This window comes from Mandrillus leucophaeus, unplaced genomic scaffold, assembly GCF_000951045.1.
Source record: "Mandrillus leucophaeus isolate KB7577 unplaced genomic scaffold, Mleu.le_1.0 Scaffold338, whole genome shotgun sequence".
In the NCBI taxonomy this organism is placed as follows: domain Eukaryota; kingdom Metazoa; phylum Chordata; class Mammalia; order Primates; family Cercopithecidae; genus Mandrillus; species Mandrillus leucophaeus.
This window is the reverse complement of record NW_012103565.1, coordinates 1,094,976-1,113,131: the sequence shown is the minus strand read 5'-3', so window position 1 is coordinate 1,113,131 and position 18,156 is coordinate 1,094,976. Positions and strand designations below refer to the sequence as shown.

General features: G+C 35.2%; 1 protein-coding gene across 2 annotated transcripts in view; it reads right to left on the bottom strand.

The window, feature by feature from the left end:
• INTS6 (integrator complex subunit 6) overlaps positions 1-18,156 on the bottom strand; it is an 89,938-nt gene that overhangs the window by 53,754 nt on the left and 18,028 nt on the right. The window contains exons 2-4 of one of the 2 annotated variants that reach the window (XM_011988761.1): positions 14,949-15,038; positions 7,972-8,032; positions 6,059-6,281 (exon numbers count right to left, since the gene is read on the bottom strand). Coding sequence is in view for 1 of the 2 variants with exons in the window: in XM_011988760.1 (XP_011844150.1) it covers positions 14,949-15,038 (90 nt within the window). In the remaining variant the exon portion in view is untranslated. The remainder of the gene's footprint in view (positions 1-6,058; positions 6,282-7,971; positions 8,033-14,948; positions 15,039-18,156) is intronic. The other variant, XM_011988760.1, reaches the window with a different exon arrangement.

Below are 18,156 nucleotides of genomic sequence, written 5' to 3'. Positions count from 1 at the left end.
ACCCCACCTCTACTAAAACATACAAAAAAAGAACTAGCCAGGCGTGGTGGCAGGCACCTGTAGTCCCAGCTACTCGGGAGGCTGAGGCAGGAGAATGGCGTAAACCTGGGAGCTTGCAGTGAGCCGAGATCCGACCACTGCACTCCAGCCTGGGTGACAGAGCGAGACTCCGTCTCAAAAAAAAAAAAAAAATTCTCTAAAAATCTCTCTATTTGAAAAATGTCAATCTCACAGAAAAGTTGCAGTGATTGTACTATGAGCTCCAGGGTCCCATTCATCTAGATTCATAGACAGTTTACATTTTGTCACATTTCTTTCTTTCTCTTTTATATAACAACAATAATAATGGTGATTGATACGGTTTGGCTGTGTCCCTACCCAAATCTCATCTTGAATTGGAACTCCCACAATTCCCACATTTTGTGGGAGAAACCCCATGGGAGGTAATTGTATCATGGGGGCAGGTCTCTGCCATGCTGTTCTCGTGATAGGGAATAAGTCTCACAAGATCCGATGGTTTTAAAAACAGGAGTTTCCCTGCACAAGCTCTCTCTCTTTGCCTGCTGCCACCCATGTAAGACAAGTCTTGCTCCTCTTTGCCTTCCACCAGGATTGTGAGGCCCTCCCAGCCATGTAGAACTTTAAATCCATTAAACTGCTTTCATTAATTGCCCAGTCTTGGGTATGTCTTTACCAGCAGCATGAAAATGGAGTAGTACAGTAATATATAATTATTAATATTTGACAAACTATTTGAGAGTAAGTTGAGTCACCAAGACTTTTGGACCAAATGCACACACTTCTATGCAGATGAACATGGACAAAGCCACGGGAATGAAATTGTCCAAGAGTATGTCAGTAAATATGTAAGAAAATCTAAGACTAAACCAGTAACACTTAGGGATAGGCAAATACACTAAGGTCAAGGATGGAAAGTAAAACAAAATAAAAAGCCAAAGCAGAGCCAGGAAAGTGTAAACACAGAAGAGAAGCTTTAAAAAAAGTGTTCAATAGTGTTGGCAAAACATCATGAAAGAAAACCTAAAAAGCAAACTTGGATTTGGAAGATAAGGACATTATTAATGATCTTATTAACAAAGGTAGAATCAAAAGTCAGACTGTAATAGATTTAAAAGGAGGTAGGGAAGTCAAGGAGATAACAGAAATGATCTCTAAATTTGTTGCAAAAGGAAATAAAGAAGATAGGCACCAGAGAGGAAAACAGTGTGAGTGTATGAGAGTAAAGATACAAGTTCTTCCATGTTTTTCAGTTATTTAGAGTGGCTGAACCAGGAAGTCAGAGTTGTACAATCACCACCACTGTCTACTTTCAGAACATTTTGATCACCTGAAAAGGAAACCCTTCTATATACATTAGCATCCTACCCTTACCCCAAGCCTCTGGCAACCACTTATTTCTGTTTCTATGAATTTGCCTATTCTAGATACTTCATATAAATGGAAACTTGCAGTAAGTAAGTAGCCTTTTGTGTCTGGCTTTCACTTAGCATGTTTTCAAGGTTCATCCATGTTGCACTATGTGAGATAATTTTATTCCTTTTTAAGGCTGAATAATATTCCATTGTATGGATATATCATCATATTTTGTTTATCCATTCATCAGGTAATAGATATTTGGGTTGTTTCCACCTTTTGACTATTATGAATGACATTAATACGATGTCCACTTACAGGTTTTTGTGTAGACGTGTTTTCATTTCTTTAGGTATATACCCCAGAATAGAATTACTGGAGTTACCACAAGGTAACTCTACGTTTAACTTTTTGAAGAACCACCAAACTATTTCCCAAAGCAGCTGCATCATTTTACATCCTCACTAGCAAAGTATAAGGGTTACAGTTTCTCTACGTTCTCACCAACATTTGTTACTATCCATCTTTTTTATTATATGTCATTATAGTAGGTGTAAACTGCTATCTCATTATGCATTTCCCTCATGACTAATAATGGTGAGCATCTTTTCATGTACTTACTGGCCATTTGTATATCTTCTCTGGAGAAATGTCTAATCAAATCCTTTGACCATTTTTAAATTAGGTTGTCTTTTTATTTTTATGTTGTTATAGTTCTTTATATATTCTGGATATCATGCCCTTCACAGATAAATGATCTGCAAATATTTTCTCTCATTCTGTCACTATCTTTTCACTTTCTTGATAGTATCCTTAGAAACAAAAGTTTTAAATTCTGAAGTCTAATTCGTCTAGTTGTTCTTTGTGCTTCTGATGTCATGCCTAAAACTTGCCTAATCCTAGGTCAGGAAAATTAAGCCTATGTTTTCTTCTAAGTTTTAGCTCTTATATTTGGGTCTTTGACCCATTTTGATCTAATTTTTGTATATAAGGTAGAGGTTAAGTTTCCTTCTCTTGCATGTACATGCATATTCAGTTGGCTCAAAACCATTTGCTAAGAAAATTATTCCTTTTTTTTTTTGAGACGGAGTCTCGCTCTATCACCCAGGCTGGAGTGCAATGGCGTGATCTTGGCTTACTGCAACCTCCCGGGTTCAAGCGATTCTCCTGCCTCAGCCTCCCAAGTAGCTGGGATTACAAGCGCATGCCACCACACCTGGCTAATTTTTCGTATTTTTTAGTAGAGATGGGGTTTCACCAGGTTGGCCAGGCTGGTCTCGAACTCCTGAGCTCAGGCAATCCACCTGCCTCGGCCTCCCAAAGTCTAGGATTACAGGCGTGAGCTACTGCGCCTGGCCAGAAAATTATTATTTTCTCATTAAACTCTTAACTCTTGCCAAAATTTGACTGACTATAAATGCATGGGTTTTACTGCTAGACTCTCAATTCTATCTCACTGGCCTATATGACTGTTCTTATGCAGCACAATACTGTTGCTTTTTTTTTCTTTTGATCCCGCACTAGAGTGTGAAGAGCAATGGACCCAAAAAGATAAAACAGTCAAGTCCTAGCGCTGCTTCTTAGGTAGAAATTAGCCTTACTAAGACATTTTCCTCACGGTCACAGAATTGAGAATTACAGGAGATGTGAAATTACCTTGTAAACAATAAAAGTTAAATATTTAAGTTTACACATTTTTTTAAATGATTAAGCTCAACCTCATACATTATTTTGGTAGCCACGAATAAAAGAAAGTAATATAGCAAGAGTCCTTCACAATCTGTTTCTAAGAACAGTGCCTAGGCACATGGTAGGCCCTAAATACATATTTATTGAATGAAATTAACCATTTTCCAATTGTTTTTTCTTTTTATTCATTTCCTATAACTGCTAAGATTATGAGGAAACAATTTACAAATTTAAAAGCATCCTATATCAGCGTTTTCTTTAGCATATTTCCTTGAAGAAAATAATCAAGTAAATTTCCCGTAGGCTATTTCTAACTTTAATACTATTATCCAATATAAGCAATGAAGAAGGTTCTCCTCATATCGTATTTATTAAGGAAAGGAAAATGAAGAAATTCTACGCAACAAAGCAGGATCCTGTCTCAAAAACAATTACTAAAGTCAAAGTGAATTCCATAAAACGTAATACCAACCTGATTTTTTATTGTTAGTTCCTATTGTTACACTCTACAGTTAAAACGTGTATCCTTAGGAATGTCCAATGTACATCCAAAAGGAATTTTTGATTAAAAAATCAAAACTTTGTTTTAGCTTCTAGTAGTATAAGGTCAGTATTTGTTCAGAGGAAAAAGCAATCACTTGACAACCTGCAATATGGAAATACTTTCTTCAATAAAGTTTTACTCCAACAAATTGCAAAGGCAAAGTCCTTCTAATTTTTTAACAACTTTATTGAGGCATGATTACCTACCATAAAATTCATCCATTTTATATGTTCAATGATTTTTAGTAAATTTACAGTGTACAACCATCACCATCATGCCATTTCAGAACATTTCCAACATCTTAAAAAGATCCCTGTGCCCATCTGTAGTCAGTCTCCCAAACATGTCCAGGCAAGCACTTATCGACTTTACGGACATTCCATATAAATGGAATAATGCTATATGAGGTCCTTTGCATCTAGGATAATGTTTTTGAGGTTCATCCATGTTGTAGCATGTTACCAGTTCATTCCTTTGTTTCTTAATTTTATGTCTGGTATAGTTCAACCTACAATCATGTCCTCTTTTATGAGGAAGTGAAAACAGATAAGGTGCCAAAAAAAACCCTGCTCTTTGTACAGTCCACGCTACTGCTACTATCTTTCTAAAATGCAAATCTAATAACTTTCTCCTCTACTAAAATATCTTCAATGGTTCCCATCCATCTATAAGGCAAAGTTCAAGCTCCTCGGCAGAGAATACGTGATGGGCCACGCCAATCTATCTAGTCTCATTTCCTGCTGCTGTTTCTCTTGAACACTTTGCCAGCTATCAATACTGAGGCACATATAGTTCTCCCAAACTCTCTTCAGTGACCTTTATGTCTTTGCATCCATCTACTTCACAAACTTGAATTAACCTTTCAAAATCCAACTCAAGACATTTCCTAGAGCCAGCTCCAGCCTCACTTTCTCAACTGTACCATCTTATCAGCTTGTGCTTTAATAATTTTATATCTTACACTATGCCATAACTGTATATCTCATATCAAACTCATAAGCCAGCATCTAACCCTGTGTCTGAACTTCACTACTGTTCAATAAGCATCTGTTCACTTTAACTGAATACACTCTGACTACTAGTGGTGTTCCACCCACTTCATAAAGGAAAAATCAATTCTATAGATAAAGTCCACTCTCTAAAACTAATGTGAAAAGGATCTAACAAAAGTAGTATAATACAACTCCAAGGTCTAGAGCAGTAGTCTACAAAACAGGATATACACCAGCGATCAGCAAACTATAGCCCACCAACCAAATCCAGCCCAGAGCCTAATTTTTGTAAATAAAATTTTATTGAACATGGCCACACTCATTCATTTAACATACTGTCTATGGCTGCTTTTGTCCTCCAACAACGGAGTAGTTCCAACAGACACCATATAGGCTGAAAAACCTAAAATGTTCACTATCTGGCCCTTCAAAGAAAATGTTTGCTGACCCCTAGTATAAATCATGATCCATGTTATACAAGAAGCAAAGATCAGAATTTCCTTTGTATAAATTTTTTCATCTCATCTTTTTAAAGTTCTATGTTTATATATGTTTTTAACGTAATAATATTAATACAGTAGTCACATATATAATTTCTAAACTTAAAAATATGCATCAATGGGAATGGTACATACCCAACGTATTTTTTTTTTTTTTTTTTTTTTTTTTTTACTAATATAGGTGGTTCAATTAAAAAAGTTAAGTCTTAGGACAAGCTTTAGCATTTAAATTTAGTAATCAAGGTTATTAGCAATCAATGTTATTACATGAATAACTGAGTTCTGTAAGTGCTTCAAATCACAGAGAAAGAGGCCTAGAATTAAACATTTTCCAAAATACTCAAAACATCTCTGGAGAATCTTTTTCTGGTGCTAAAAATGTCATTGAAATGATGCAGGTAGTACTAATATTCTTCAACAGAATGCAATAAAATATGAGCTACATAAATCCAAACTTGGTTCAAAGGTAGCTATGTTTTTTAGAAAAGTTTATTATAACAGACAAAGCAAATGCAAACTTATCCTTCCAAACCCTGATAAATAACTGCCTGATAAATAATTGGTATCTAATAAATATACAAATCAAGAGAATACCTTGCTAGCTAAATTAAAAAAGAAAAAAAAAACTATCCATACTTAACAACCATGTGCAATTTTGTAACCAAAGTGTTCCTTAGCTATAATAGCAATGCTATCTCTGTCTAAGACAAGATACTAACCTAAAGCTGTGAAGAGCCCCAGGAAATACCAAGTCCCTCAATTATAGATCTTAAGCTTAGCAAGGTGGTTCTACTAACTCAAAAGTTGGGATCGGATAATCATCAACCAATTTATAAGCTCAAAGTTAAATTACCAATTGAACCTGGATTTATCAGGTTAGGGTTGTCATTCTATGTTGAATCAGAATCTCCAACAAATAGTCATAGCCCCCAGAGAGAACTACACTCTACTCTGCTCACCTTTAAGGCTTTTTCTGAGGCCTTCCGAGATGACTAGCATCAGACTTTTGAGGAAGGCTAGCCATTAGACAAGGCTTTTCCCCACGATCTGACTGCTTGAAGTGACATCCAGGATCAGGTCGATCCTGTATCCAGGAATCATGACCCTCCCTGAGGCACCAGTCATCATGAGACAGTCAGTGCACTTTGGCACTTCTTGAAAACCACTGGGCTGCTTCTTTAGCTGAAAGGAAAAAAAACATCAAAACCACAACAAACAAAACAAAGGGGGAAAAATCAGTAATTCAATCTGAAAAGACAGAGCGTGGGGAAAAATATACCAAAATAGCCTTGTCTAGAACAAAATGCAGCCTTGCCTTGATGTAAAGCCCATAGTTTCAATGTCTTTGTAGTAACTACACTAAGGTTATTCCTAATATAAAAGTCTAAAATTTGATATCTATGGTATTACATCTGAAAAGAACAAGTGAAAGTGGAAGTTAAATAAAATCACTATGGAAATACAGCTAAATAAGTATAATCAAGGTATTTATAAATGACTAGCAGCCTAAGGGTTATTTACAGGAGAGTGCAACATCAGAAGACCACATACTCAACATTTTCATTCTCTCAAAATTGAAATCTAACGTGGAGAAGCATGAAACACTCAAACAGGCTAAGTTTAACAGAAAACTGCCAATCTATTAAATAAAAAATTAGGCTAGTGTCCTCTAACTTACTTGACATTAGTACACAGAGTAAAACGCACATACACACACTGCTCTTAAACTAGCACTCTGTAGAATTTTCAATGTTTGCTTGAAATAACAATTTTAAATGTTCATATCATATGTCCTTAAATTTCAAACAAACTTTAAAAGCTGATTTAAGGCTTATTTAAATCCGCTTCAAAGTAAAAAAAAATTTAACTATCAGAATCTGCTCATTTCAATTTTTAAATACAAAATATTTTCCTAAAACATAATGTTAAAAGGCAAGAAAAAAATCTTTGACATAATTGTTTTAAATGTTAGATTTTAACTCCCTTAAAACATCCTTACCCAAAAGGTAATGATACTTTGTCTGTCAATTACTTTACCTTCCTTTCTCTTTTATTTTTTATCACCCACATCTTAGTTAACACTACCAAATATCCACATAGATGCCCAAGTCGGAAAGTGGAAAATAATACTAAACTAGTATATTTTTACTTATTTGAGAATATGATTAAAGGTATGGATCTCTTTACCCAGAAAAATGTTCATGCACACAGATGGACAATGTGTAGATAGGATGTCAGGGAATCCACAAAACTCTCTTCAGACCAAGCATGGGCCCTAGGGTTCAGGACTCCTGTCAAATACTTTGCCTTTTTTCTCCTATCTTACAAATCATCTTTGAAAACCTGCCTAGCTTACCTACCAAATCTCTCAGAATTCTGCCTTCCTGTCCAGCACTAGCTAAGTTTTGGCATTCTCCATTATCTTCTAGGTTGTTACATGTAGTTTGCTAACTCTTCCCATCTTACCACCCTCCAGTCCATCTTTCACCTTGCTGGCACTGTAACCTTACTAAAATGCAAATCTGATCATGTGACTCACCTGTTTAAAATCTTCAATACCTTCCCTGCAAATGCTAACAGAATGAAGTCCTGTTTCCTTAGGGTGCTATTATCTGCTCACTACCTACATTTCAAGCTTCTACTCTTCCTACCTATACTTTCCATACTCCAGGTGCACAATTTATAATCTCCTGATACACTGTTTTCAAGTCTTCATGCTTTTGCATACTGTTTCCACTTCCTGAAATGTCATGGCTCAATTCCTTACTCTTCCCTCAACACTTTACTCCTTTCTTTATGCTGTCTCAGAACCTTCTGTTTATTTCTGCCATGAGATTTATCTTAATCTATTTACAAATGTTTATTTACTTGCCTGTCTTCAAAGATAATACGTTTTCTAGCCTTGCTTAATTCCATCTGTGTGTCCCCAGTACCTAGAACATAAATATAGAACTAAATATAAATGTATGGAGCTGCCACTATTCTTATACACAGCCAAAGTTACTATGTATCACAAGGAAAACCGTTGCTGAATTAATTTAAAATATACTTTCACAATTCAACATCTAAAGAATTCATTCTGGAAAGGTATTTTTGCAGCAACCGTCTAGAAAATTAAGTGTAAGTATCAACAATTCTGTATAAACTGCTCTCATCTGGTAAGGTAGGGTATGTGGGTGTGGATGTGGGTGTGTGTGTGTAATGCTAATTACATGGACCTCTCTCCTCATATATGGGGTCTAAGGAGAGTCCTCAATACAGCACACTGTAAGCAGTAACTGCAGATTGACTGCAGTCAGCACAGAAGTTAATTTTTGGGGGCTATTCAATAACCTATTCTAAAATACCAAGCAAATTAGAAATTATCCTATTAAAAATATTCACAGAAGGCCAGTTCCATATCCCTTGGAAACCCATTCCCAAATTTAACAATTCTAAAGGTCAATAATTATTTTTATCCTAAAAAAATATTTTGATGGCCTTCTAAGTCAAAAACATTTCTAACTTTCTAACCTTTTTTGTTAAAAGTTGTTCATTTTCACATGCTTTGTGTAGCTGAAAAAAAATTGTGGTTTGATTGTGTTCTAAAACTATAGTTTCTAAATTTGACTGTACATCAGAATCACATGGGCTACTCTGAAAATACAGATTCTCAGGTCCTTACCCAGATCAACTGAAACAAAATTTCCAGAATAAGAACAAAGGCATGTGTATTTTATAAGACACAACAGGTGATTTTGATGCAGCCATTTCAAAACTACTGTTCTAAATACCACAGTAGTTTATATATATAAGAGCTAGAATTGGATAATAGAAACATCTCTAAATAAAATTTTCCTTACATATGTAGAATCTCTTATTGCTTACTGGTTCTGACAGGCTAATAAACACAGGGTGAAATTGCTTCACCCTCTGAATAAAAACTATTTTGATGTATCTTAACAAGGAATTCTAGAAAGCAGATTAGTTACTGTAGCCATACAGCTTTGTTAGAATGATCAACCATCATTTCTTTTAAATTTCTCCATTGTTGTGTTTGTCTAGAAGTACTCAAAGAGTCTTTCTTACTACACAATCTTGAAGAAAAGCATATCAATAAGAGTACTGCAAATGTAAATTGCTGAAAATTTACTATAATATTAAATTGAAATATTTCATCAACTTCTTTATGCATTATTATAATTACATATTTTTAAACTAATAATTGCAGATGTATATATTCCTACAACATACCAGCAGTAATAAATTCAGGGGTTGAGAGAACAGGGCCAAAAATATGAGTAGAAAAAGAAATACAAATAATCTACATTCAATATATTCTTATTAAATGTTTTTAGAAAGATGAATTGACAGAGACTAACATATACAGTAGTGTTATGCATATATTTAGAACATCTGAATCCCAAATCAGTAAGACTAGAGCTAATCTTCAGATTGTTACTGAGTCCCTAGTAATATCACCTTGAAGAGGCTACTACAGGATAAACATGAAAATTTCAACACATGTAAACACAGATAAAATGTTTGATATTTTCTATCACATCACTATGGCATCCCTCAAAATTCCTTACAGATCTTTTTAAAAAAGAGAAAGTTCTCCAAAATTCTAAGTGTCTTGGGAAAACCAACTATTTTAAATATATGTTTAAAAGTCTTTATGTAATGAAATCAGAGTTTTGATGCCCTTTGGCACATATTTTTAGTGATTTTAGTGAATAAAAACCCATTTACACTGCCTAGAATGATTCGTATGTCAAAGAATGGTGGACTTTTGAATCAATTTTTGAGAACCGACAAGTTGGAACAGAAGACCCCAATCTACAGCCATTTGAATACACAGCTGAGACTAGTCATTCTCTTTATGAAGACATGCCCTTCTGAATATCTATCCCATGAAATTGTAAAAGTAGTTGTCCTAGTTAGGCTTAAAAAAGCAGGGACAGCTAATAAGAAAGTAAAACTCTTCCCAACAGATTACTTTGGCTGCAAATATCTTCTCTCAATGTTAGCCTCCACGGCAATCATAACGTTGGTAACGAGATGCAGAAGAACTCATCAGCATATAGAAATCTCAATATTTGAAAGACAATACTACTATTAGCACTTTCAAGGAAGAGAAAAATAACTGCTACACTATCCTGGAATGTCATTCATCGCTAAGAAAGTACTGGCAGGATTTCTTCTGGGCTCCTTTATTGAGCAATATTCGTTAGCCATGTGTTCCTGGAATCACAGTACAGAATAGTTTTCCATTGCAAAGCAGTACTAGAGAGGATTATCTGCAGATATCAGAAGAAAATCCTTTTCAATAACTCTAATTATAATTTGTTGATTCTACCAAAACATCTGATATATATATATATCAGTTATATAAATGACAAACACTACTGAGTATCTGGACACAGGTATGTTTATCAACATCAAAGGTAACTACTAAGGAAATAAGTAATATAGTTTTCTCATGTTTCAGAATTCAAAGTCCTATCTAACACACTCCTCATAAGTGAAAATGCTGCAAACAACCAGTTTTATCAAATAGTTGCATTAAAAGAAAGGCCAAATATATACACATAAAATTCAATCCAAGCAATCATCAAAAATCCTAGACAGTTATCCAAAAATACTACACTAGAAACACATTCATGACACCTCAGACAATGGCTCTGACTTTGATTAAATGAGGCCCAAGGATATAACTAAAATCATAAATTAATGTAAAATGATCATATATAGCTCAAGATTTTCATTCATAATATAGCTATTACTTTTCTTTCCTAATTCATAACACATTGCTAAGTGACAAGCTGTCCCAGAGAACAGTATTCCTACATTTTTCTGACAAACAAGGTGTAAGAAATTGGTTCATTTGGGCCTATATATACTTAGCCAGGTCAAGAGACAACAAGGCACCACATTTTTCCTACAGTTACAAAAACTATTTTCTAGGCTCAAAACAACTTTACACTGAGCTTCTTCCTAAAATTCACAGATATAAGGTAGAAGCCACACCCTATGCCAAATCATTCGTAAGATCCTTGAATTCAGTCATTCAAAAATGAAATTATACTATAAAAATTCACATTATACAAGATTTGACACACTAAAGGTAATATTAACCCTTCCCCTGCTTTAGTACTCCCATGCACTTAGTATGTATCCCTATTTTATCATTCATAAAACCATTTAATAGGTGATTTCCCCCATAATACTGTGAACTTAAATATTAAGAACCAGATACGTCCTGTTTATCTTTGTTATCCTCATTGCCTAGAAATGCTCTGGTCATAATAGTTTTTCATGGAACACTGAATAAGAACAGAATACCAAAAAGACACTTATATAGAAAACTGAAGTAGACAAATAAAAAAATCAGGTAAATAGAAGGTAAATTTTAAGAACACACAAAATTAGAATCAAGCAAAAAGGCAGTAGCCATATCAGGAAGAAAGCACTGGTCTGGAGGTGCTGGAATGTCTTTGGAATTGATAAATTCTAATCTAGATTTTGGCAGTAACAAATGTTATAACCTAAGCAAATCACTCCGACTCCCTGGATCTCTATTTCCTCATTTGTAAAATATAAGACTAAATGAGTTCTGTATTTCCTCAGATGACATAAGGATGATTTTAAAGCAGCAAGAACATTTACTCCTGACAAATAGCACCAACAGAACAGATATAATATACAATGTTGGATGACATGACTCTTAAGCAAAGGATATCATACAGGTGGAATATACAACTCGATAACAAGTAATAGGTCATACTAACAGCAGCCACAAGCCAACCAAGAATTAAGTGCACACATCTCTAATGTGGAAATTAATGACACATTCACACACTGAATAAATCTAAAAAAGAATCAAGTTCTGCCAGAGGCAAAGGTTGAGAGATGTGAAAAGACAGAGATATAAAGGCAAAATTGTTATTCCCTACTAGGAACCAGAATACAGATCACATCTAGCATTCATGCACATGCACAATACACACACACCAGAACAATACAAAAAGCATCTTTATGCTTTTCTATGAATTGAAAAGCTCCTTAAAACAAATCACATAATTATTTAGGCTACACTATTTCACAATATCTCACAACATTTAGCAAAAATTAATCTAGGATAACTTTCTCCTTGCTCCAACAAGAGAGTCTTGTTGGTACATTAAGAAAACGTGCAGGGGATCAAAGACATTCCTAACCTCAATGGCCTATGTTCCTTCCAACTTCAAAATAATTTACTTTTGCTTTAAAACAAATGCACCTTCCACCTCAGATAATAAGTTGCAATGGTAATCAGTTTGGAACTTGGTGACTACCAGATTCGATACACCAATGTTTATAATCAATACTTTTTAAAAATATAGGCTCTGTTGTCGGTACTATGCTAGAATTGTAAAAGATAAAAGAGAACTAAAAAGTATGATCTCTGCCCACAGGAAAATCTTTCTAACCTTACTAGCAAGGTAGTTTCAGGTTATTATAAACACATTGCCCTATTTTTTCAAAATCCTTCCCAAGGAAGACATAGGAAGAAAGGTGAGCAATTCCAATACACATGTATATTTCCAGATATTTTTAAGCTAGAAGAGGTCCCCACAAAACAAATTTTACAAACAAAACAGATCCAAACATATGGAAACAAAATACATGCCCCCTAAAGGGCATTTCTACAAAGGCAGTAGACAGTACCTCAAATTGATCACCTCACACATAAGAATACTTTACAACAGAAAACAGAAATGACTTCTCAACCAAAATCATTAAGGATAAAACAAACATTCAAAAGACTTCTAATTTATTAATATGTAAAGTTGAATGAAACGGTTAACTATTATGGGTCCTATTAAGAAGAAAAATTAATTTAAGAGCTTCAAATTTAAAATGACTTTCTTCTTTTTTTTTTTTTGAGACGGAGTCTCACTCTGTTGCCCAGGCTGGAGTGCAGTGGCACAATCTCAGTTCACTGCAACCTGCGCCTCCCAGGTTCAAGTGATTCTCCCGCCTTAGCCTGCTGCGTAGATGGGATTACAAGCGCGCGCCACCATACCCAGCTAATTTTTTTGTATTTTTGGTAGAGACGGGGTTTCACCATGTTGGTCAGGCTGGACTCAAACTCCTGACCTCATGATCTGCCCGCCTTAGCCTCCCAAAGTGCTGGGATTAGAGGTGTGAGCCACCACGCCCAGCTAAAATGACATTTTTACATTTTTATTGCTTGCTTTTTATATAATCCACGTCTACCTGTTTCTGAAAGTAGCAGGACCATAATTAGCTGTACATGTCAACTAATCTAAGAAATCCCAAAAGCCCATCAAGTTCAGCTATGGAACATTCCAAGGCCACTAATTATATATAGACTATAAATTATTTAATCATGGATTATAATCTACCTAAATATTTCAGCTCTATCTCCATGAATTACATCCTAAATTAACTTTAATATCAACTGTTCAAATAAAACAATTTTAGCTCTTTTCCCCCAAATAAGAGCAGAGAAATATGTTTCTTTAGTGGTTCCAATGGCTCACGAAAGAGCAATACTATGTACTTTTCTTTACAGCCTACTAAGTACTTTCACATACATTATTTCAGACTTCAAATAACCCATAACCCTAGGAAGTAAGGCAAATGTTATTCTCTTTATTTCATGGAGAAGGATAGAGATTAGGAAGTTAGGTCACTGGTACAAAGTTTACTGCTAGAAAGTAGTTAAACAAAGAGTAGGACCCACATGCCCTCACTCCATGTCCAATTTATATTCCACAATGTCACACAAATAAAATAATTCTAAAAGCTACTGAACTTAAAATGTATAGTTTTCCTGCTTAATTAAACCCTTAAAAATATCATGGGAATTAAGATACTAAAGCACATGCAAACCATAAAGTGCCATCAAAACAATCACCTTTCTTTATCAGCCCATGTTAAAGAGCAGTTCAAATACTATAGTAAAAACACCTTAAAATTTAAAAAATCTATTATATTCATTATACCACACCACACACAACTCTGCATAACGAATGTTGGTGCAGAATAGGTAAGGTTAGCTATAAATTTTTTATACAGCTGGGTGCAGTGGCTCATGCCTGTAATCCCAACACTTTGAGAGGTCGACGCAGGTGGATCCTGAGGTCAGGAGTTCGAGACCAACCAGGCCAACATGGCAAGACCCCATTTCTACTAAAAATACAAAAATTAGCCGGACATGGTGGCTCATGCCTGTAATCCCAGTTACTCGGGAGGCTGAGGCACAAGAATCGCTTGAACCCGGGAAGTGGAGGCTGCAGTGAGCCGAGATCGTGCCACTGTACTCTAGCCGGGGCAACAGAGTGAGACTCTGTCTCAAAAAAAAAAATTTTTTTTTAATAATACATTTGACTTAGAGAAAACAAAAATGTCCAAAAACCTTACTTTTCCTAGTCTTAACACCTCTTCTCGGCTTTGCTATACTCTAGCCAAGGAGTTTCCACAGTCATTGGACTGCCAACGACAATCCACTGAAATATAGGGAGAAATTATTAGAATGCTGTTTCCCTTTTTTTAAATCTGAAAAAACAAAGGAATTCATTTTACTATTTATGATACAGACTGACACTGTCACCCTCACATAACTCATAAATACACATACAAACGGGGTGTGGGTAATGCTCAAACATTTGTCATAGAAGAGATTCTTATTTAAGAAAATAGGAACACTGCTACAAACAAAGATGGGCCATAGGAGACAGATGACTCTAAAATGCATCAAATAATCAACAAGAGAACCTATTAAAGGTGTTCAATATCCTACACAAATAAAGGATTGTTCAACTGCATTTGCATAATCCATGTAACATAAGCACAACTTACCTCATCCTGGACTCCACTGGTGGTAGTCAACTTGCTTCCATCAGTAATTGTGATAATTATTGCTGGCTCCAAGAAAAAAGGGTTTCTTCCCTAAAGTCAAAAAACACATTGATCATACAAAGGTTTAGACTTTGGCTTAAAAAGTAAAAAGTCAATTCTCAGAACAGCATATGTACGATCTCCCTTTCTAGTTTCATTTTACATGTGGTATATACCTGTTTGTACGTTTTAAGAAAAGATATAGAAGGACACATAAACTAAACAGTGATTAACCCTGAGAAAGAGGGATTAGGTAAAGAAAAAGATGGATTTTTCACTTCTTTATAAATTTGTGTATTGCTTTCATTTTTAGAGGGAGTATATTTATGTAACTAAGAGTATTTAATTTGTTAAAAGGGATCCCAGTAGTTCAATTCTAATAATTTGATTTTTGTAGATGTTATAAATTACAATAAAAAAAGAACATTTCCTGAGAAACTTTCTTAAAAAGGAAGGCAAGACAGTAGGTGAATATTACCATAAGGTATGCATATAATCAAAATGTCTAAGCAAATAACTAGGTAAATGGTTTGAAAGATTTTAAGAGTTCTATGGAAATAGTAGGGCTACTCTAAACTCGACAAAAGTTTAACAGTACAAGATGAAAAGTTAAAATTAAAAATGGTTACCTAAAGAAAATGCTTGGAGAGAAAAGTATAAAAATAGTGGTAGCAAAAGCAATGGAACAGAGTAGCACGGCTCTCAAATGCTCTACACAGAAGGTGAGATAACTTCAATAGCTTCCATTCAAATCTCTGGCCAGCCCACTCTACTAGCACAATGATCAGTTCTAGGTGACATATCTGGTAAGGGACTAAGACAAACATAAGCTTGCCTTTGACACACAAATAGCTCCCAATTGAGGGACTGACAGAACTAAGACCAAAGGATATAAATTTCAAGAGGGTAAACCTTGCATTTGAAATCAAAGGTATCAAATTCTCTGCCACTAACAGTACCAAGAATTGAATGAAGCTTTCTTGGATTAAATGTAGAACTGTGTATGACGATTTTTTAATGTGCATATGAGTCACCTGGAGATCTTAAAGACAAAATGCAGTTTCTGATTATACCTGGGATGAAGACTAAGATTCTTCATTTCTAACAAGACTGGCAGCTAGAAGACACTAACAGCCACAGACCATACTTAGAACAACAAAAATGTAGAACAGTTATAAGCATATAATATTCTATGGTCCTATAACCTTTCTAACTCTCAATTCCTATTATAATATATACATAACATTTGTCGAAAGAATTCAGTTAATTATATGATTATAACCTAATCATCCTAAAGTGGGAGTGGGGGAGATGTAATAGATCGTCTTGATCAAACCATTCAACTTGTAAGTGACACATGCACTTTTCTAACTGGTACCCAAGAAAAAAATGGTTCCAGGGGGAGAAAGATTCTTTTGGTTAAATAAACTTAAAATATGTTAGATATAATCTCTAGAAGATTCTAAATGCATAGCAGCATTAAAACGTCACAGGAGTCTTGCAGGGAGAAAACATGAATTAATTTATCCCTCCTTCTCTGTAATATTCATGTTAAATAGAACTCATTTTGGGGAATTATTATATTATATTGTCTCTCATACCATTCACCCCCAAAATATATAATAAATTCTAATAATATGTCTTCTCAGGCAATGATCATTCCCAGCTCTTAGCTTTAATTGTTTATCCCTAAAGTAGAATGTTTTTCCTCTTCCCTCCTCAAAGCTACCCAACTCATACTCATTCCCTAAGGCCCAGTTAAAATCTTCGTATTTTCCACAAAGCCTTCACTGATTACTCCGGCCTTTAGTAATCACCTTTCCCTCTCCATATTCTTATAGTGGTAGTTTTCACACTTTAAATTGAATAAATAAGAAGGTAAAGAAAATGTTTCTATAAATAAAGTTAGATTTGAGTGGTTTCATGGAGCACAGTTTGAATACCACTTCCCTACAACATCCTCTCACCTTTTTGAATAATTTTTAATTTAAATATGAATTTAAATACACACCATCTTACACAATGTGAATATACCTAACACTGCAGAACTATACACTTAAAAATGGTTAAGACAGTAAATTTTGTTGTGTTTTTTACAATTTAAAAAAAATACACCATCTTGTATTGTTTGTTATTTTTTCATGTGTTTGAATACGCTGAAGGCAAAGAGTATGTCGTATTTCTTTCCACACCACTAAGCAGGCACTGGGCACAAAACACTTCAACTTATTCACTGACTCACTGATTATAGCTTAATACAAATAGGCCTGGGTTCACAGAACCATTTACAATTACTCCAACAAGATTCAAAAAATGTATGTTACCTTTACCTCAATATAAATATGTACTCCCCAAACTCAGTGCATAACAACTCATGAATTTGCTGGGCTACTAGGGTATAAAAAGGAGCACTATCTCCCGCTTGTGTCTTTCAGTCATCCACTATCTACTCATTCACACTGGCCATTCAAAGATTTATTGAGTGGTTACTATATATCAGGTATTGTAGTAACTGTATGATACATAATCTCTACTCTCATACATAATAAACATATGTACATATGACAATAAATCTCTCTCTTTGTCTCTACCAGTAGTATTTTAGCTCAAAAATTGCCTACGGGAGATAAAAAAACCAAGAGGTCCTAATAGCTTCGAAACTATTTTATCTTGCTTCCACCCTTAAGCTAAACTGCTTCTGTTGACTTGGTGCCTTTCAAAAACAAATCAGCAAAGCTCTAAATGCAACCACAGCATGGATCCAATACTTGTAGTAGGGTCTTCTACATCACTTCTACATTTTAACATAAAACAAAAACAAAAACATAAAACGCGGTGGCTCCTGCCTGCAATCCCAGCACTCTGGGAGGCCAAAGCACACAGATCACTTGACGTCAGGACGGCAAGACCAGCCTGGGCAACACCATGAAACCTCGTCTCCGTCAAAAAATACAAAAATTAGCCAGGTGTGGTGGCACATGCCTGCAGTGCCCAGCTACTCAGGAGGCCAAAGCAGGAGAATCCCTTGAACCCAGGAGGCAGAGGTTGCAGTGAGTCAAGATCGTGCCACCGCACTCCTGCCTGGGCGACAGAGTGAGACTCTGTCTCAAAAAAAAAAAATCAGACTTTCTGACCAAAAGTCTGACACCCATTCACTTTTATTCCTGTA